This window comes from Carlito syrichta, unplaced genomic scaffold, assembly GCF_000164805.1.
Source record: "Carlito syrichta isolate Samal-C Ts95f unplaced genomic scaffold, Tarsius_syrichta-2.0.1 Scaffold274453, whole genome shotgun sequence".
In the NCBI taxonomy this organism is placed as follows: domain Eukaryota; kingdom Metazoa; phylum Chordata; class Mammalia; order Primates; family Tarsiidae; genus Carlito; species Carlito syrichta.
Genome location: NW_007218549.1, coordinates 81,183 through 103,965, shown reverse-complemented (window position 1 = coordinate 103,965; position 22,783 = coordinate 81,183). Strand labels below are relative to the sequence as shown.

The 22,783-nt window shown below is 36.2% G+C and overlaps 1 protein-coding gene across 2 annotated transcripts in view; it reads left to right on the top strand.

Moving 5' to 3' along the window:
- ETFDH (electron transfer flavoprotein dehydrogenase) overlaps positions 1-22,783 on the top strand; it is a 33,854-nt gene that overhangs the window by 5,637 nt on the left and 5,434 nt on the right. Inside the window, exons 2-10 of one of the 2 annotated variants that reach the window (XM_008052440.1) lie at positions 2,006-2,146; positions 3,793-4,022; positions 5,638-5,719; positions 6,150-6,268; positions 9,140-9,217; positions 14,186-14,332; positions 16,034-16,174; positions 17,250-17,393; positions 22,118-22,286. In XM_008052440.1, coding sequence (XP_008050631.1) covers positions 2,006-2,146; positions 3,793-4,022; positions 5,638-5,719; positions 6,150-6,268; positions 9,140-9,217; positions 14,186-14,332; positions 16,034-16,174; positions 17,250-17,393; positions 22,118-22,286 — 1,251 coding nt within the window. The remainder of the gene's footprint in view (positions 1-2,005; positions 2,147-3,792; positions 4,023-5,637; positions 5,720-6,149; positions 6,269-9,139; positions 9,218-14,185; positions 14,333-16,033; positions 16,175-17,249; positions 17,394-22,117; positions 22,287-22,783) is intronic. The other variant, XM_008052441.2, reaches the window with a different exon arrangement.

Genomic DNA, 22,783 nt, shown 5'->3' with positions numbered 1-22,783 from the left:
TGCACTCCACTCTGGGTGATGGAGTGAGACTCCAACTCAAAAAAAAAAAAAAGAATCCCCTGTGCTTCATCTCTTTGTCCCTTCCTCTCTCCTTCCAAATCTCTGGAAACCACTAATCTTTTTTTATTTAATTTTTTTTGAGTTGGAGTCTCACTCCATCACCTAGGCTGCAGTGCAGCGGCACACTCATGGCCACCTTAGTGTTGAACTGCTGGGTACTGGCGATCCTTCCACCTCAGCCTTCCATAATCTTTTTATTGCCTCTGTAGTTTTTTTTTTTCCAAAATGTCATATAGTTGAAATCCCCTTTCAGATTGGGATTTTTCATGTGATAATCTGCATTTAGGATTCCTCCATGTCTTTTCGTGGCTTGATCGCTAATTTCTTTTTAGCACTGAGTAATATTCAACTCATTTGAGTAAATACCAAGAAGTGCAATTGCTGGGTCATGTGGTCATATGGTTAAATATATTCAAAAGTAAGATTATATTTAGTTTTGTAAGAAACTGCCAAACTGGCGTTTTGTGAAATGTCCCTCAATCTAAGTTTGTCTGATGATCTCTTATGATTAGAATAAGAGTAAAGATTTTGAGGATGTGTACCACAGAGGTGAAGAGCCCTTCTTATCACATCATATCTGAAGGTACATGATGTCAATATGTCTTGTTGCTGGTAATGTTAAACTTGGTAACTTGAAGTGGTGTCTGCCATATTGCTCTACTGTGCAGTTAATATTTTTTCTTTCCATACTCTACTTATTAGAAGATAGTCAATAAGTCTAGCTCACTCAAATGAAGGAGAATCATTTAATTTATGGATATATCACTAATATGTTTTACTTTTATTTTCTCCGTTAAAATCTTTGATCAGATGGAATTCCTTTGACATAGGGAACAGGGTACACTTTTTTCCAAATAGGTTCCTGGCTATCTCCGCATCATTTAATGATTAACCATCTCTTTTCTCTGATTTGGAATCATATACCAAATCCCCAGATGTATCCTATTCTATTTATGAACTCTTTATTCTGTTCCTTTTGTTATTCTATCCCTTCTCCTATAACAGACATATAATTATGACTTCAGATACAAGTTTTATATCTGTCAGAAGTGGTTTTATGAGGAGAGTCTCTGTTCTTTTTTTTAATGAGAGGAAGGATTATCAAGAAGAACAAAGAAAGGGGAGTCAGAGATTGAAAATACAAGAGGAAGGAGGGTATCAGATGGAGGAATGTCCTTAAGAAGATGGGAGCGATAAGCCTCATCATCCAGGTAGAGGGACTGACCTAAGTAGGGAGAAAAGATATCCCTTCTGTTACAGGCTGAGAGAATGAACAAAATGTGGGCACTAATGCAGATGACATTAGAGGCTGTTACCAAGGAATTGAGAGAGCTATTATACTATCTAATTGCTTCTGTCTTTATGTGGTTTGATGTTAGGGTATCTGCCCCAGGTAAGGAAAAGAGGAGGTGAAGTTAGAAGTTTAAGGACAACAGAGAAAGTTTAATGAACATATTTGCAGATGAATCTTTATAGACTTCTGTTCTTTTCCCTAAAATACTATTTGCTATCTAAAAAATATATATGTTTTCAAGAATCTCAGAAGATACTACCAAATAGGTAGGTCAACTTACTTAAAAAAGAAGCTGACCATAAAACCAGTTTACCCTTTTGTCGACTGACTGAACATAACATTAACAGTTGTTAATACTGCTCCCTGATACTCTCAAAAGTATCCAGTTTGGGTAGCTAATCATATGGTCTTCCTATTAGGTTAAGGCTGACATGAGCTAAATTGAATAAATTTATTTATTAGATAGTTTAAGATACTTAAGATTTGAAAGTATTGCTTCATTAGAAAAAGTTAACTGAATTGTTCATCTAGGAAGCAGCATAATCGATTTCAATTTATATCATTCATTGAGGACAATAATTTGTATGCTTTTTCAGTCTACTGAGGAAAATTAATTGAAAAAAGGGAATAATGTTTGTAATTTTTCTGCAGCATATCAGTGCCTTCATGCCTTAAAAATTAAGAAAAATTATCTACCTCTGTGTGCTGCAAGATGGTCTGCAACTTCTGCTGTGCCTCAAATTACTACCCACTATACTATGTATCCACGGGATAAGGATAAGCGATGGGAAGGTAGGTCATAATTTGTGTAAAATTCTTGGGAAACTTCTACATACTTTGTATCATTTTGTGGCGGGGAGCTATTATATTAGTCATAATGGTTTCAAAGCATCTAGTAATATTTTATGGCTTTACCAAATATAGCACATATTATTATAGTCATGTGCCATATAACAACGTTTTGGTCAACAACAGACCACATATGTGACAGTGGTCCCATAAGATTATATTGAAGCTGAAGAATTCCTATTGCCTAGTGTGACATCCTTCAGAGCATAGCTTTCAGAACATTGTAGCACAACACATTACTCATGTGTTTGTGGTGATGCTGATGTAAGCAAAATTACTGCTCTGCCAGTTGCATAAAAATTTAGCACATAAAATTATTTACAGTACAAATACTTGGTGATGAAACAAACGACCATGTTACTAGTTTATGTATGTATTCTACTTTTTATCAATATTTTACGATATATTCATTCTACTTATTTTTTAAAAGTTAATTGTAAAATAGCCTCAGGCAGGTCCTTCAGGAGGTATTCCAGAAGAAGGCTTTGTTATTCCAGGAGATGACAGCTCCATGCGTGTTATTGCCCCTGAAGACCTTCCAGTGGGACAAGATGTGGAGGTGGAAAACAGTGATATTGATGATCATGACCCTATGTTAGCCTAGCTAATGTGTCTGTCTGTGTCTTGGTTTTTAACAAAACTGAAAATGTAAAATATTTGAAGATATTAAAAAAGCTTATAGAATAACGATATAAAGAAAAATATTTTTATATGGCTATATGTTTGTGCTTTATGCTAAAAACATTTTTTAGTAAATTTATCATAGTCTAAGTGTACAGTGTTTATAAAGTCTGCAGGGGTGTATAGTAATGTCTTAGGCCTTCGCATTCGTCCACCACTCACTCATTGACTAACCCAGAACAACTTCCAGTCCTGCAAGTTCTGTCATGGTAAGTGTCCTATGCAGGTATACCATTTTTAATCTTTTATATTGTATTTTTTACTGTACATTTTCTATGTTTACATATGTTTAGGCACACAAATACTATTGTAAGTATTCAGTACAGTAACATGCTATACAAGTTTGTAGCCCAGGAGCAATTAACTGTACCATATATCCTGGGTGTGTAGTAGGCTGTACCATCTAGGTTTATGATGTTCACATGGTGATGAGATCACCTAATAACACATGTTTCAAAACATATTCCCATCGATAAGCAACACATGACTGTATTTAGATAAGCAAATATTTGCTAAATGTATAATACATCTCAAAGCCAAAAGTTGATTTATAGATGCTACAATAAAATAGGCACCAGAACAGAACCTAAGAGAGCATCAAACTAATGTGATAATATTTTTTGCATAATTACTGTACAAAGCACCGGAAGAATTTCCTTAAATAATGCTCTAAAGCATAATGAACTTTTAAAAATGTATTACATATATTATTTTCTTGCCTCCCTGTGTGCTCCAGATGACCCAGTTAAATGAATGTCAACTCATTAAACTGAATATGAACTATGAATCTAACATTTCAGGAACACCACATGGCTTCTAAATATCATAGTGCATATTTTTAAACCAGAATGTAAGATTTATCGTGTGGTGCTGAATTTTGTATTATTTTTAACATATTTTTCTCCCAGGAGTGAACATGGAAAGGTTTGCGGAAGAAGCGGATGTTGTCATCATCGGTGCAGGCCCTGCAGGGCTCTCTGCAGCTGTCCGTCTAAAGCAGTTGGCTGCTGAACACGGAAGGGACATCCGAGTGTGTCTAGTGGAGAAAGCTGCTCAGATAGGGGCTCATACTCTCTCAGGGGCGTGCCTTGATCCAGGTGCTTTTAAAGAACTCTTCCCCGACTGGAAGGAGAAGGGGGTATGAAAAGTAGCTTTTTATACAAAGTTTAATCTTTATTGTATCTCTGTTTCCAAATTACTGGAATATAGGAAAACTTTTTCATGTAATTCTCTCTTAAGGGATAGTTTTATTTTTTTAATTAAAAAGAACAAAATGATTGAATTGTATCCGAGTTGTATCCTAAGATATTAACTCAGATTTTATATAATGCCTCTATACATTGTATTTATGCACTGGATTTATGAGATGCTATCTTGAAAATATTTTATTTGCTATTTCTACCAAATGAAATACAGCATTTCTTATTTTGAGGGTATTTTTTAACTTGTTCTGTAGGTCTTTGTATCATTATTCTTAATAAAGTGTTACAAAATATTCTGGGACAATGCAATCTTGAAAGCCAAAGAGGATAATCTAATTTTCTAAAGAAATGAATTAAAATTAAAATACGGTCTCCCATAACCTAAGCAGAAAAGGTATATATGGACAGAGGACCAAGTCCTAGTTTTATTACTCTTAAATACAATTTGTATGAACTTGGTTAAAATCTTACACTCTTTTTTTCTACTGTAAGATAGCTTGTATTATACCTGTCCCACCTCCAAGGTTAAAATATCCAGTGTCTTAATACTGGTAAAGATCAAAAAATTATATAAATATTATCCATATCTTTCTTTGTGGAGTAAATTGAATTCCAGAAATTCCATCTATGATTTTCTTTGTAAAATATCAATCTTCAGCAGTGGCTCATGCCTATAATCCCAGTACTTTTGGGAGACTGAGGCAAGAGGATCTCCTGAGCCCACGGGTTCGAGAACAACCTGGGCAACATGGTGAGACCTCATCTCTACAATAAAATAAAAAAAATTAACTGGGCATGGTGGCACATGCCTGTAGTTCCAGCTACCTGGAAGGCTGAAGTGGAAGGATCGCCTGAGCCCAGCAGATCAAGGCTGCAGTGGCCATGAGCATGCCACTACACTCCAGCCTGGGCAACAGAGTGAGACTCCAACTCAGAAAAAAAAAAAATCAAGCTCCTTTAAATTAGAAGTACTTTAATTGTGCTTAATTAAATTTCTCTTTTCAATATTATTTCAGAAATGAATATCATTCAATTATTGATATAATATCAATTCTAATAGAAAGTATTTTGCATGTTAAAGCCCTTTATTGCTTTGGTACCTTCTTATATAAATAGCTGGCAGGTACAATCTGTTGCAACATATTAATTTTTTTTTCCCAAAGGAAAAATAAAATTTCTTTTACCTTTCACCAAGAAGGAAGTTTCCATTTATAGCCAAGCACCTAGGCTAAACTCCCAAAGAGACACGATTTTCACATTCAAAGATGTCTCCCCACAAGAAAGACATGCCAGGGATAGAAAACTGACAAGAGCTTATTTAGTTTTTAAAAGATTCCCATATATCTCAGAAAGATAGAGAAAGCATTTATAGTTACAAGTTTTCTAAAGAAACTACTGAAAGATAATTAAGGAGGGAGTTCCCTTTCCGTTTTGCCACCAAAGTAGTTTTAAAGGTTGTTTTTTTTTTTTTTTTGTCTGTTTTTAAATTATATTTACCCTTACAAATGGGAACTGAAATCATTTCTTTTTCTTTCATTCTTTTGTTTCTAGGCTCCACTTAACACTCCTGTAACAGAAGACAGATTTGGAATTTTAACAGAGAAATATAGAATTCCTGTGCCAATTCTTCCAGGTAAGGTATAATGAAAATTCATAGAGCTACAGAATTCCAAAGCTTAGAAGGAACTATATTTCATCTGGTAAATTTCCTCCTTTCACAGATGAGAAAACTGAGGTCCAGGTATTTGAAGGACTTCCCCAAAGATATACAGCTAGCTGGTGGGAAAGCAGGAGTAGAACCCAATTCTTTTATCTTCCAGTCTAGGAGAATTGAGATAGCCTTGTAAGCCAACCAGGACTTTTTAATTTAGAGCTTTAATGTTGTTTTTAAATTAATAAATTAGAACTCTAGACCAAAACTGTAGAAAGTAAGTTGAAATTATGACTATGATAACATGTACACTTATGTAGAAATACACATTGATGTGAATTTTTAATTATTTATATTTTGAGATGCTTTATCAGTAAAAAGTCAGATTTTAAAATTAATCATACATTTCTAGGTCTTCCAATGAATAATCACGGCAATTACATTGTGCGCTTGGGACATTTAGTGAGCTGGATGGGGGAGCAAGCGGAAGCCCTTGGTGTAGAAGTATACCCTGGTTATGCAGCTGCCGAGGTGTGTATATTTTGTTTTGTTTTAATATTTTATCTTTTGAGAATAAATGAATAATTTTACAGAAATGAAGAAGTATTTCTTAAAACCATAGGATGTTAGAATTGCAAAATTAAAAGTAACCTTAAAAAGATGTAATCTGAAGAGTACTTGAATTCCTTATTTCATATGCCACCATCAAATGATTTTACCATTTATGATTGAATACCATAAGGGATGAAAAATTGTGGACTGTTGGAAATCTCTTCCTTATATTGAATAGAAATTATCTACTGTTTTATTGCACAGAACAAATCTGTCCCTTCTCACAAGGACAACTTTCTAGTTACAATTATGTCCTGCTCTCATTTTCTCCATCTTTAATCTGGAGTTTTCTCTTTCCTGATATAGGGGCAGTGTAGGGATTAAGGGAAGGCTTCCTCTCTGAAGGTTTGCTGAAAGTGAACTGACAATACATTAACAGGAGAAAAAGCATACAGCTTTATTTAACGTACACAAGCACAGGGGAATCACATGAGAAGGATCCCCAATAACCTAAGTCCAGATGCTTGTATACCCTTCTTCATAGGGGAAGCAGAGATGAGTGTTTAGCAATCTTGAGGTGTTGTTAGTGATTTTTAGGGGGAATGAATGAAGCTGGGAGTCAGAAACTAACTTGTGAATGATGCTTTTTGGGATCTTTTTAGTTTGTATAGCTTTCTTTGAGGCTTATTTCATTTTTATTTATTTATTTAGAGTCAGAGTCTCACTCTGTTGCTCAGGCTGGAGTGCAGTAACACAATCATGGCTCACCACAAGCCTTGACCTCCTGGGCTCAGGAGATCCTTCTGCTTTAGCCTCCCAAGTAGCTGGGACTACAGACAGGTACCACCATGCCTGGCTAATTTTTTTTTACTTTTTGTAGAGATGAGATCTCACTATGTTGTCTAGGATGGTCTCAAACTTCTGGGCTCAAGCAGTCCTCCCACCTCAGCCTCCCAAAGTACTGGGAGTATAGGTGTGAGTCACCACATCTGGTCTTATTTAGCTTTTCAAAAGATTCTCACTGGGCACAGTGACTTATTTCTATAATCCCAACACTTTGGAAGGCAGAAGCGAGAGAACTACCTGAGCTCAGGAGCTCGAGATTAGCCTAGGCAACATAGCGAGACCTCATCTCTACAATAAACCAAAAAAATTAGGGTGGTGGCACGTACCTGTAGTACCAGCTATTTGAAGGCTGAGGTGGAAACATCACCTATTCCCAGAAGGAGGCTGCGATGGTCATGTTCATGCCACTGCAACTCTAGTCTGGATGGCAGAGTGAGACTCCAACTCAAAAATAAAAAATAAAACGATTCTCACACACCGTGTTCTGGCTCATGCCTATAATCCCAGCATTTAGGAAAGATGAGGGAAGAGGATTGCTTGAGCCCAGAAGTTCAAGACCAGTCTAGACAGCATAGCAAGACCTTGTCTCTACAACAAATTAAAAACCTTAGCCGGACATGGTGGCATGCACCTGTAGTCCCAGCTACTCAGAAGGCTGAGGCAGAAGGATCGCCTGAGTCCAGGAGTTAGAGGCTATGGTGAGCCGTGATCATGCCACTGTATTCCAGCCTGGGCAACAGAGTGAGACTGTGACTAAAAAAGAAAAAAAAAAGATTCTCATGCATCTCAGAGAAACAGAGAAAGGATTTACAGTTAGAAGTGTGCTAAAGGAAATACTAAAAGAAAAGTGAGGGGTAGGGGGAAGTTCTCTTTTGTTTTTGGCACCAGAGAAAATGTTTTTAGATTTGTTTTTACCCTTACTGTATAAGTCAAGTAAAACACACAGGCCCCTGTATTATACTTGCTGCTATGAATTTCTGTTTTCCCAGCTCATACATATGCATTTGGGTTTTTGGACCCAAGTGTGGGATTCTTGCATTTCTCCTTGTTAAGCGTTGAGTGGGATCAGTGTCAAAGGCACAGGTAGGTGGTTTGTAGAATCCATGATTTTCACTTCTGAGTACACACGTGGGCACTTGCAGCCTCTTGTCTCTCTCTTCTTTTCCCTGGTTCCTTAATGATCATCCATAGGTTACTGATCTGTGTGCCAGATGTTTTTTGGGTACTCAGAACTCAGAACCAGACTTCAGTTCTAGTCCATAACCACATCCTACTGTGGATTTTTTTTTTTCAAAACATCAATAAACCTTTATACACTTGTTTTCATATCATTGCTGCTGGTTCTTGTTTTACCCTTCCACTCCCGTGTTTTCTTATAATCTGCTGTGTGATAGCAGAGTGTGTTTGTCCGTTCCTATCCAAAGAGCATCTTTCTCCAGAGGAAACCGGCCAACTCCAGGTTTCAGAGTATTGCTGTTTCTCAACTTTGGACCTATTTTCCCTTCCATCTTCCTTCACAAATAAACTTTACTCACCTTTGGGCTGCCCTCAGCCTCTCTCTGGCTTTTTTTTTTTTTGGTGGGCGGGGCGGGCGGTTCTTAGCTCACGTGAGACAAGCTTTCCCAACAGTTTTTTTCTCAACCCACCTTCATGTTCTTCATCATTCATTACACGTCATGATTTCAGATTCTTAGCACGTGGCTTGGTATCTGAAGTGGCTTCTTGTTTAATCCCACTGGTTTCTTTATTATCCTCTCCAGCAGCCTCCCTTTTTCTTTCTCATCAAGTTTGTGGCATTGCTTTGATTTCCAAGTGTTTGAGTTGTATTCTTTTATATTCTAGAAAGTACTTCAATGGCGTGTTTCTTTTTTGTCTGAACATTTAAAGCCTGTATTTCTATAATCTAGACAATGTGTTCACTTTTAAGGAATTTAAAGCTGTCTACTGTTTTTTTCCAGATTATGAATCCTAAGGTGATAATAAATCCATTTTGATAATTTTTAGGTCCTCTTTCATGAAGATGGTAGTGTCAAAGGAATCGCCACAAATGACGTAGGGATCCAGAAGGATGGAGCCCCAAAGGTAAACCTTTAAATAGTCATGTGTTTAACCAACTGACAAATAAAAGAGAAAGAATCAGTTTTGACTCAGTAATGCAGGACTTGCGAATGTTAGAATTTAATTATTAATGCAGAATTTTTCTTTCATTGTTAGGAAATATAGAAGCAGTTTTGAGCTAAACATGATTTTGACAAATAGTTACAACATTTAGAATAATTTTTTAAAAGATTAAAAACATGACTCATACAAATATAGAACATACATGTGTCAAAAATTTTCTTTCACTCAGTTAATGAGGGAATCAACAAGGAGAATTCAAACACATACCTATATATAGGTCATCAATCCACTGCAGTAGCCAAATCAGGCAAATAAAAATTGTTTCCACAGTTTTCATATCTGTGGACAGGAATCATTTGTATTACTGTCATTAGGTAGACACTGATAGACTTCAACTTGATTTTAGCATCTTTTGGTAGATGTAAAACTGATTGCCTTCCTCTCCTTCAGAATGTTAAGTCTGGATAGTTTATAGGTTTTCACATCTTATATTTTTGTATTTGCAAAAGCAAAATCATTAGAATATAGAGCTCTTTGTAAGGTTCCTTGGAAAAGACTAGGAAAAAATATCTTGCTGTCCTAAAATACGAACAAAACACAACTTAACATCTCAGTAAAGTAACCTGTCTGTTCATGTTTATTTGTTTATTATCTAGTTTCCCAACTAGATGATCAGCTCCAAGAGAACAGAGATCATGGAGGGTCACTCTAGTGCCTGGTATGGTGCCAGATAGATATTATGTCCTCAGTAAATATTTGTTGACGGATAGTTTATCCTCCTTTCTGCCACACTTAAATAGAATTGGGAATCTAGTCTAGAGACTTCCCCAGCAAGTCTTCCTGCTTCTCACTTCTTCCTACTTTAAAAACAGGTGGCAAAGTATATTTCAGGCTCCTTTTTGACGGCTCAGCTGGCCACATCAAAATCATGTGATAGCTTGAGGCTCAGTGTGTCATATCGTAAGGGCCCAAGAAGTTGGTTTTTTTTTTTTTTTGGTTTTTTGTTTTATTTTGAGTCAGGGTTGCACTGTGTTGTCCAAGATGGAGTGTAGTGGCAAGATCATGGCTTACTGCAGCCTCGACCCACTGGGCTCAGGTGAAGAAGCTGTTTTTTAATAACCCCCAGGGATTCTGATGCAGGGGCCAGATTTGCAAACAACTATTGTCTCATACTGCTTTTCATAATAATAAAAGAATATTGTTTTCCCCATGTTGTGGTTAATCTTTTTCTAGATTATGATTCTTTAATTACAAATTATATTTTAATATTTTAAATTTTTTAAATTTTTAGTATTTAATATAATAAAACTGAAGCACACACAGATTTTACCATTGTGGTATTTCATTTTTTGTGTTCTCATATTTGTTCAAATTTCTTTTGTTATATGCTTTGTATTTGTGAAAACATTTATATTTGTATATTGTATTTGTACAGATATAATAGCATAGAGTACAATGTAGTAATTTGAGGAGTAATTTGAGTCCCCCAAAATCTAAGTTTTTGAGATAATTATTTTAGTACTGCAAGTTACGATTCTGTTTACTTTATCGTTCCATTCTCAATTTTATCCTTTATGGTTAAATTTTCTTCCCTTGTCTTTCCAGTGAAACAACTCTTGTCAGAGTCACAAATACCTCCATCTTGCCAGTCTGGAAGTTGGTTCTCTGTCTTCTCTTACTTAACCACCCAGTGGGCAGCACTTGACACAGCTGAGTAACTTTTTCCAGCTTGAAACACTTTCCTGACTCAGCTCTTCTCACAAGTTTTCTTGGTTTTCCTTGTTTTCCTCTGGCCCTCCTCCTGTTCACTTGGCCTGCTTCTTCCTGGCCTCTAAAGATTAAGTTCCTAGGGCTCAGTGTTGAGCCTGCTGTCTGCATTTTCTCACCCTGGTATCTTTAAATCCTCTTCCCTGAGTCCTGGAATCTTGTATCCTGCTGCTCATTTAGTAGCTCCACTCCTGTCTCTATGAGGCATCTTATTGGAATAATTCTGATTTGGACACTTATGCATTTCAAAGGTTAAATAACTTACCCAGGAATTAGTGGCTTCAGGGTCTGTCCCTTGCTCACTAAGGGGTATATTATAAGAAATCGAAATTTATCAACTAATATTTTAGTTCATTAAGATTGAATAGTTTTATAAGTAGTGCTAGGGAAATTATATATCCACCTAGAAGTGAATAGTGCTCAACCCTTGTTTTTTAAAAAAATTCTTATGATTTAAAGGCTCAAAACAATAAAAATCTCAGAAATAAATCTAGGAGATTTCAGTTACAACCTGGGGGTATTGTTAGCCACCTTACAGTTACAAGACATTGAAAACCTATAAAAGAAGAGACAAATCTTTTTAACTACATAAAAATTAAGTACTTCTGTATACCAAAGATTCTGTAAAGTCTATGAATAAACAGTTGATTTGGGGGGTTGACTATCAAAGAACACTTAAACGTTGACAAGAAAAAAGACATCACATTAGGAAAGTGGGTAGAGTCTACACAATTGACAATTTATAGAAGAACACTAAGAGAACCACTGATAATAGACCACCAATAGAAGACCACTGATAATAATCATCAGGACAATACTTAAGGACCTTTTCTTCGGATCCTACAGCTTAAATGCCATTTCTTCAAAGAGGCCTTTCCTATTCATGTATTCCTTCTATTCTTCCTCATAACTCTGTCTGCTTTCTTTCATAGCACTTAAACTTTTTGTTACTATATCTTCTTGTTTATTTCATGTCTGCCTCTGTGACTATCCCAGAAGAAAGGAACATTTCTTTTTTTTATTTACCTTTGTATTCCCAGTGCCCAGCATAGAGAACCTGGCATGTTGTGTGTACTCATTTTCTGTTTCTTGAATCCTAGATAAAGGTGCTCAAAATAGTAATCAGGGAAATGTGAAATAAAAGAGTGTGTTATCACTATACTTGTTCCACTAGCAAAAATGTAAAAGGAACAGTTCCATCTGTCACTAACAGGACTATAGGGAAAAGTGTCTTCTTATATACTGCTCGTGGAAATAGTCACTGCTTAAGGATTTTTGGAAAGCAATCTGATACTATTAAAATAAAAACAGAAGTAGTTTGATCTAAGAGGGTCATACTTAGGAATCTTACAGAAATAAAAACACCAATATTGTTTGAATATAGAATTGTCCCTTAGTATATGCAGGGGACTGATTCCAGGACTCTCAAGTGTATCAAAATCCAAGCATATTCAAGTCTCAGAGTTGGCCCTGTGGCACCCACATAAATGAAAAGTTGGCCTCTGTATACTTGGGTTTCATATCTGGCAAATGTGTTTTTGATCCGTGATTGGCTTTTTAAAAAATCTGTTTATATGTGGAACCAGGCAGTTCAAACCTGTCTTATTCAAGGAGCAACTGTATATGGAAAGATGTTTATATCTTCTAACATTGCTTATAGTCATACATAAACTGGAAATAGTGAATGGCTGTGATCCATTGGCAGAATGGCCGAATACAATCTATCCTGTTGCCACCCAGACTACTGCCTAGCTATTAAAGAGAAAGATTTGAGCAATACAGTGACTTGAAAAGATTTCCAGGAGGTAATACTAAGTGAGAAAAGAAAGAGAAAAGTTTATATGATTCTATTTTTGTAAAATAAACCAGGACCCCAAAAAGTTTAAGTGTATATATAACAAGTATCTCAATATGTATATGTGCCTATCTTTTTACATAAAACTGTACATACTAGGTTGTTAATGGATTACAGATGAATGAGGTATAATTAGAGTAAGGAAAAAATAAAAAGGTTATGCTGAGTTATGTATAGGATATGTGTGTATGTGTAATATCCATATATATATATAACATGAATAAGCATTTCATATCAAAAGTTACCAATAGACATGTGAAAGATGTTCAGACTCTCTAGTAACCAAAGGTATTAAGTTAATTATGAAATAATTCTTACTATTCAGACTGAAAAGATTTAACACCAAGGATGTTCATCCAAGCAGTGCTTATAATAGTAAACCACTGGAAAAACCTAAATGTCCAACTCTTGGGAATTGGTTGAAAAATTAGGGGAATCTATTCAAGCATCAAAAATGCTTTTTTTTTTTTTTTTGGTGTATATTGCCTTTAGCAAATCACTTTATAATGTATGAGAAAATAGTTACAACAGTTTGTCAGTGTGAACCTGTTATTTGTATGAATGTGTCTGTGTACACATACACACATGCAAATATAGGAATAGAAGTATATTGGGGAAGATATATTTCATAAGAGACTTTCCTGATTATTCTCTATTCAATAACTTTATTGAGAACCTACTATGTTCCAGACATAGTACAAAATATATAGCGAGAGAAGAAGAGGGAGATAAAAGCTTTCATTGTAGCTTTTTTATACTAGGAAAAAACATTAGTTTTACAGTATATGTTCAAAATTAGGGAACAAGTAAAATTAAAGTGAAAAAAGAAAGTAGCTTGAGTATGTTTAAAATGATCCGCTTTGTGTTAGAAGACTATAAGTAGGCTCTGTATAGTTTTTTTATTCATAAACATTTTCTGGCATGATTCAGAAGAATGTTATTAAGTGTTTGTTCTTCAAATTAAGGACTGGAAAACCAGTAACAGTGAGGAAATGGCCTTTTCACTTTATATTCATATGCAGAAAATTTTTTTGCATGAACATACTTTATTTGCTTTTCTAATTCTTATAAACCTAACCATTCAATCAAGTACTTTTGAAGTAAAAAGGAAATAAATATACCAAAGACAAAAGATATATATAAAATTTAAATTTAATTTAATTTATATTACTTTTGGTTTTATTTTTAATACTGTATATTTACACTGTCTTGTCTATACCTAAATCATAGTTCGTTTAAAACTGAACAAAATGTGAATATTTTGCATTCTGCCAGATGTTGCCATTTAACATGTTTTTGCTTGTTAGACGACATTTGAGAGGGGACTAGAACTACATGCGAAAGTCACAGTTTTTGCAGAGGGCTGCCATGGACATCTAGCCAAGCAACTGTATAAGAAGTTTGATTTGAGAGCAAGTTGTGATCCGCAGACATATGGGATTGGACTAAAGGAGGTATCCTGGATTATTTTTGCTAGTTTAATCTTGAAATATGGAACTTAAATTCATTTGTATTATCATGCAGTTTATGATACTACTTTTACAATTTTTCATTGTCTTAAGGTTTAACTCATAGTTTATGATATTAAGTTAATTCTATAGTTTTTTATTGTCTTGAAATGTTCATTATGACTAAAAACTATTTGGGGTATTTTTCAAGGGCGAAAAAGTATTACTGATCAAATACCATTATTTAAATTGTTCTTACATGTTGGAATCATCAAGTGTTGCTTGCAGTGAGTCTTGAACTTGAAAATGTATGAACCTTGATTCTGGTTTTTCATTATAATGCCATCTGCCCTGATAGGATTGTACCTGTTATCCATATGCTGTTTATAGGATAACCACATTCTTCAAAGAATTATTTTTTCAAAATTGTAATGTAAAGATAATTAGTATATTACCTTGCAATATGAAATTTAATTAGGTTAAATATTATATCTTTTCTCCGTTTTTCTATAGTCTATTTTCTCAAATCCTAGGCTTCTTCAAATGTAAAATTTTCATTATAACCCTTTAGCTTAAAAATTGTTTTAGACCAGTCGCAGTGGCTCATGCCTATGATCCCAGCACTTTGGGAGGAGGAGGTGAGAGGATTGTATAAGCTCAGGGGTTCAAGACTAGCCTGAGCAACATGGCGAGATCTTGTCTCTAAATAAATAAATAAATAAAATAAAAAAGTAAAATTGAAAACGAAACAAAATGAAATCTTGGTTAATTGAAAATATAAAGTGAGAAGGCTGAGTAAGTCCAAATAGATCAATAACTACAGTAAATGTTAATGTTTTAAAAAAATAAAAAATTTTTAGGTTAAATCGCAGAAAGCTTCAAATTCTACATATAACAGGATTCACTCTATTGTGAATAAGGACTGAATTGTTTTGGAAGATCGCACATATTATCTGAATTTTAGGTAATATTTCAGATAGAAATTTTTGTTTAAAATGTAAAATTTGCCCATTTGAAAATAGGATGACCAGTTTGCTTCAGTTGTGTGGGGCAGGTAGAATACATACGTGTTAACAGACCGTAAGCTGCAGCCCCATACACCCTATGGCTACCACCCAGATGAAGATGTGGTTCCCAGGACCTCAGAAGTTTCCTGCATCCTTTCCCTGGTGTTGCCTATCGTCGCATGGAAGTCTCTTGTGGAGACTCTACCCACTTTCCTAATGTGATGTCTTTTTTCTTGTCAACATTAAAGTATTCGTTGATAGTCAGCCCCCCCAGTCAAGTGTTTATCCACAGACTTTATAGAATCTTTAGTATCTAGAAGTACTTAATTTTTATATAGTTAAAAAAGATTTCTCTCTTCTTTTATAGGTTTTCAATGTCTTGTAACTGTAAGGTGGCTTATAATACCCCTAACTGAAATCTCCTAGTCTCCACCAGTTTGAGGATCTATTTAGTGTCCTAAAGAGTTCATAGCCTTTGCGACCTTGTACTCCAATTTTCTTTGATATTCAAGGTGACTCCTTTACAAAAAAAAATTCTTTCTTTGATGTTTGAAGTAATTTTTTCTGTGTTTCCCACATTACAGTTTTTCACATATAATTTTCATAAATAAGACATTAAGCCTGGCAAGTTGTATGTATTGTGATGGCCTAAGAACATTTTAAATACTACAGGACTTACTTGTTTTGTTTTGCTTTTTAGTTATGGGTCATTGATGAGAAGAAGTGGAAGCCTGGACGAGTAGACCACACAGTCGGTTGGCCCCTGGACAGACACACGTACGGAGGCTCCTTCCTCTATCATTTAAATGAAGGGGAACCCCTAGTGGCTCTTGGGTTTGTGGTAAGTTAAATTCCATTATGGGAAGTTCTACTGTTAGAGCTATAGGATTATATTGTTATGAAATTTGGGTTTTGAATATAGAGAATGTAGAGTGCTTTCCATTTAAAGCTGACTTTCTCATTCTCCCAACATGTAATGTGCTTGTGGCTGCTGTCGTCTTTAATCTACTGAACACACATAGCCACCTCACTAGGAGCTGCTATACTCCAGCCACTGTGCTAGATGAGAAAACTGAAGTCCAAGTAAGTTCAACAACTTTCCAGAATACACACGAGGTGACAGAGGCAGAAGTGCCTGAACTTGTGTGACTTCAGAGCCCACTTCCACTCAGTGGCATGCTCAAAGTGAAACCAGCACTGGGTTTGAACCTGCAACTTTTAAAACACAAACTATTCTCCTTGTGGCCACCTACATCTTTGCAGTCAATTAGATCTTGAATGTTACAAGGAATGGAAAAGTAATAGAAGCATTTCTGACCTTGAGAGGTAGCAGCTTTATAGTTTAGTGATAGAGTTGTATATGACACATTGCTACATTTATGCATGATCAGTGTTTAAGATGTGGTTACTAATTGCAACCCTTTGGTAATGCCTTATGAAGTATAACCTGTATTTCTTGTCCTCTTTTTTGTAAGTGATTTACATCCTTTATCTTCATTTTGCCTAGTACTACTGTGGTGTAGATTACTGGTTGATTTTAGAGTTGGTATGCATAACATATAATTCGTTATTACAGTTTCTTTCGTAGAAACATAACCTGAGACATTACCTACAGGTATGTTTCCAATTTGGATATTGATTTCCAGAACACAATTGATTCATTAATATGTTCCAAATTGTCAGAGGTTTGCTGATTATAAACACTGGGTTTCCTTTTACTTACCCTTTCTTTTCCAGACAGATTTTATACAACTTTTTATTTAAATTTGTGTTACTGCATATATTGCTTCAAATACTTTACAGGAAATTTAACATGTGCGTTTTCTGATAAACATTGCTCACATTTTAGCTTGATTTATTTTGAAGTAAAAATGTATGATTGCATAAATGTAAAAATTTAAATATAACATTTGAAGGTTGGTCTAGACTATCAGAATCCATACCTGAGTCCGTTTAGAGAGTTCCAGAGGTGGAAGCACCATCCCAGCATTCAGCCAACACTGGAAGGTGGGAAAAGGATTGCATATGGGGCCAGAGCGCTCAATGAAGGTGGCTTGCAGGTAACTCTTTCAGCTTCTTAGTCCTTCTTTCTGTATTATAAATCAGAATTGAAAATAGGATGTAACAAATTCAGATAAAGAATAGAAAATTAAAGGAAGAAAATCTAAGAAACAAGCAAAGTGCCCAGTGTTTATAAAACTATGGCACACAGTACTTAAATTATACCAATAATTTAATTTTAAGAGTATATTTGGCTGGGCTCAGTGGCTCAGCCTGTAATACCAGCACTTTGGGAGGCTGAGGCAAGTGGATTGCTTAAGCCCACGGGTTCAAGACCAGCCCAGGCAACTTGGCGAGACCTCGTCTCTACAATAAATAAAAATTTAGCCAGGCACAGTAGCCCGCACCTATTGTTCCAGCTACTTGGAAGACTGAGACGAAAGGATTACCGGAGCCCAGCCGGTCGATGCTGGGGTGGCTGTGAGTGTGCCACTGTACTACACCCTGGGTGACAGAGTGAGACTCCAACTCAAAAAAAACAAAAAACAAATAAATAAATACATTGACTTGACCTTAAAAGTGAAGTTCTACTTTATTACTGCAACAATATTTTATAAAGTCAAGTAAAATCTTAGTTTAATTTTAAACATAATCAATAGAATCTTAAAGTAACACTGTCCTTAAGTTCTGTGGGATTACTTCACATGAGGTTGTTTTGTTTCTAAAGTAGTAATTAATTTGTTAGAAATATTTATTGACTTGCATAACTAAACTCAAGTCTATTAAGTTTGTTTAAATAATGTCTATAACAGTTGCTGTCATTCTAATTCCACTCTTTGTAATTTATACTATACAGGCTTCAGTTTATGCAATAGTACATACAGATTTTTATTTAAAAACATCTGCCTATGTACTTCAACATCTCAGGTGGTTTGCAGATTGGCAGGAAGAGATGACCATACACACACACACACACACACACACACACACACACACACACACACACACACTTTTTGCAGGAATTTTCTGATTTAATGAGTCACAGATTCAGAAACTTATTTCCACTGTACTTCCAGGGACCATTTCTACAGTTGGTTACGAGAAGTTTCCCTGAATGTGTGAAGTGCCAGCAACCATGTGGTGGTGGCCAGGGTCCCTGAGTAGAGGCAGCTCTTGTTGCTTCGCTGTAACCACCGTTTATTATAGATGGCCATTCTCTCCCTCTGGGATAGCAAGAGGGAAAGGACAGCCCGAGTTGTTTTCATTTACATATAGAAAACAAAGAGACAATAACTTAGAACATTCCATTTTGTTTATTTTGAGCTAACAAAGATTATCTGACTTTGCCTCTTTCTTCAGTCTGTGCCAACACTCATCTTTTCCATTGGGTTTCTAATTACCCGTAGTCCTAGTGTAATGAATGTCCCAAAATACATAACCCATTGTGGATTTCCCTTGGTCCCCAGCTTCCCAACAAGACGCCCAGCTGCTATAGTAACCCTGCCCACCCATGGCGTGATCCTCTCAGAACTTAAAACACATTTTCCTGGGGCCATAACATTTTTATTCTGAGGATGTAAGCACCTATTTTGATAGAACTTGTACTAAAATCTTTATATAATAATTGATAACCTTTGATTAAACTTCACACTCTTCTGGCTCTAAAATCAAACTTAGTGTCAACAGAACCGCATCCTTATTTGAACAAAGCACTGTCATTAAACCATTATCTGTGTTCAGGTAGGGGCATTCCAGAAAGCCTTTTTGCCCCTTTGTCTGCTCTTTAATCCCGATTTAATGCTCTTTTATCTCAGGGGCTCTACATCGAATTTGGTCTGAGAGCCGCAGTCATAGTTTCATTCTCCACATACACCATGAAGGAACCTGGGCCCTGGTTCTTCCCTCACACCAGCACTCCTTCTGCCCCAGTTTGCTTCTTAGCACCTTCCCTCACAGTCAAGATTTCTGTGTTGATGCAATGTGACTGTGGCCAGGAAGAGTTCACCAGGCCTCTGATAATTTTCCTGTTGGCTTCTCTCGGAGTCCTCTCAGTGACATCAGCCAGACTTTTACCAACTACCACTCTCTCAACAAGTAAGCCATACAACCCTTAAGAGTAGAACTGCACAGTGTGGAAAAAATAACTCTGCATTGGCTTTCTCTTTCTAAACTGCAGAGTACATTTCTCCATACAGTCTGTGTTTGGCTGCTACATTGTAGGCTATATATAGATTTTATTGGCTAAACCAAAAACTGTCACCACCCTTTTCCTCCCCTAAGAGTGGGGATTGTGGGGATTTTCTGTTAAAATTTTTCCTCTTCCCTTCCCATGACTGACATGGAACAAATTTAAGACTGAAGCCTCATGTTTTAAATAAAATGTTTTATTCATACATATCCATGTCATAGTTAACAAATCTCTAAACATGAATGACTGTTATATAAATTGTGATCTGCTTGCAAATCAGAACCACAGTAATGTATCACCTTACCCTAATCAGGATGGCTATACATTATCAGAAATGTATACTGAGGTCCGATCATATTCAGTGATTTATCACAGAAACAACTGAGTTTCATATGTTCTCATTCATAAGGTGACCTTGAACAATCATAATGCTATAAGAAAGCTATTGGCAGTAGTGGAAAACTGTCGGGAGAGAGGTGGGATTGGCAATTGAAGGAAACTGCTAGGGGAGGGAGGGGCATACCTCATCAACAAGGGTACTTGCATGATTAATGTTTGTATACCTAACCCTGAATTGTACCCCACATCTTTATAATAAATTAATTAATTAATTTAAAAAATTTATTTTGGAAATTCAACATTAAATTAATCAAAATATATTTAGGGCGGTAGCTAGTCATGGCACTGCTATGAATGGATCACAGGTTTCTGTCCTTAGTTTTCAAAGTAAAATTAAAAGTGTATATAGTATCCTTTGTAAGTCATGTATTACCCAGTATGTGTATAAAAGTAAATCACAATTTTTTTAATGCCCTTTTAAATATTTGGGTTCACTTTTGGGGGGTGCAATGTGACATTTTGGTACAGGTACACAATGTATAATGATCAAATCAGGGTAATTAGCATACCCATCATCTCAAATCTTTAGTGTTTCTCTGTGTTGGTAACATTCAAAATCCTCTCTTCTAGCTATTTGAAAAAATACAATAAATTACTGTTGACTGTAGTCACCCTATAGTGCTATGGAACACAAGTACTTACTCCTGTGTAGTTATAAGTTTGTATCTGTTAACCAGTCTCTCTGTATCCCCCTCCTCCCCTACCCTTCCCAGCCTCTGGTATCTATTCCACACTCCACTTCTATGAGATCAACTTTCTTAGCTTCCACATATGAGTAAGAGCATGCCGTATTTGTCTTTCTATGCTGAACCAGGCTCATCTATGTTGAATGATAGGATTCTGTTCTTTTTTATGGTGAAATAGTATTTCCTTTTGTATATATGAGGAGTGATCAAAAAAAAAAATCAGAATTATTTTTTGGAGGGCGGGGCCCCTAACAGTACATGCTGCCCCTGCTAGGTAAGTGTCCTAGGAACCCATCAGCATCAGTGTAGCAGCTAGCATTGTTGTGAGAGGCTGCAGTCAGTTTCAGGGAATTTTTTTTGGAGATTCTTTGAATGTGTCTGTTCAGTTTATGATGGGTTATTTACAAGCACGCCTGCCCACACTGCGCTGAGTGTTCAGCAGTTTTTAACTGAAAACACCAAGACCCCCATACCTCACCATCCGTATTCACCTGATGTCGCCCTGAGTGACTTTATTTGTTTCCCTGGATGAAAAAAGTCCTCAAAGGGAAATGTTTTGCCGATGTGGAAGAGGTGAAACAAAAACTAGCAGAAGCACTAAAAGGCATCAAAACTGATTGAGTTCAAAAATTGTTTTGAGCAGTGGGAAAAGCAGGTGTATTGTATCAGATGGAGAGTACCTTGAAGGTGACTGAAATTTTAAACATGTAAGAGTAAATACACAATTTTTCATAAATTCTGGCTTCTTTGGATCCCCCCTCACACACCACATTTTCTTTGTCCATTCACCCATTGATGGACACTTTGGTTGATTCCATATCTTGGTAATCACAGTAAGTGAATAGTGCTGCAGTAAACATGAGAGTGCAGCTGTCTTTTTGACACACCAATTTCATTTCCTTTGTTTACATACCCAGCAGTGGGACTGCCGAATCATACGGTATTTCTATTTTTAGCTTTTTGCAGAACCTCCATACTGTTTTCCATTATGGCTGCACTAATGTACATTCCCACCAACATGTAATAGCTCTCTTCTCACCACATCCTTGCCTGCATGTTATTTTTTGTCTTTTTTATAGTAGCCATCCTAACTAGGGTAAGGTGATATATATTTCATTGTGGTTTTTATTTGCAAGCAAATCACAATTTAGATAATGGTCATTTAGGTTTAGAGAATATTTTAACTATGATATGAATATGTATAAATAAAACATTTTCTTTAAAACATGCTTTTGCTTTAGTCTTAGATCTGTCCCATGTAGGTCAGTCATAGAGAGGGAAGAGGTAGAACTTTAACAGAAAAACAGTAACAATCCTAACCTCCACTCCTAGGGGAGGAAAAGGAGAACTACCCCTGCTCTTTTCCCTTTGTTCAATTCATTTTCCCGGGTTTGTTTTTTGGCCTTTCCCTTCAGCCATAGAAGACTTTAAGACTGTGATTTGGAGTGTTCAACATTGCTTGTTTATTTTAGTGAGCTAACAAATGTATTCTGAACCTTTCTTTCCTTAGTCTATACCAAAACTTACCTTTCCTGGTGGTTTACTAATTGGCTGCAGTCCTGGTTTCATGAATGTTCCCAAGATCAAAGGTACCCACACAGCAATGAAGAGTGGAGTTTTGGCAGCAGAATCTATTTTTAATCAACTAACTAGTGAAAATCTCCAATCAAAGACAATAGGTAAGAGATTTCTATTTAGGTATAAGAAAGAAAATTACGAGGTTATATCCATTTCAATTGACATCAGAAGGTATATATTGTATCATGCTATGCCAAGAAAACAACATGCCCTCTTCTAAGTAATTGCAGTCAAAGGCTTTCATGGCAGTGTCCTTTTCCATTCAGAAAACAGAAAGTAGAGACATCCCAGTGGTGTCCCACCTGTTTGGAAGCTATTTCGCATTTGCCAGTGCTACATTTATCCGGCATACATGCGGTATACACAATAGGACACCTTGCAAGTCCCGGGTCTCTGTAACCTCACAGAAGATAGGATCAGCCACCTGTTGCTTAGCAAGCTTTGCAAGCACAGGCACATGGCCCTTCCACTGTGGGGGAGGGGAACAGCCAGCCCTTACAACCAGGAAGCCCCTAATCTAAATAGACCCTCTAGTGAGTGTTTTTCTCAGATTGAGAGCCAAATTCCACCCCCCCCCCCCCCCCCCCCCCTCCCCCCC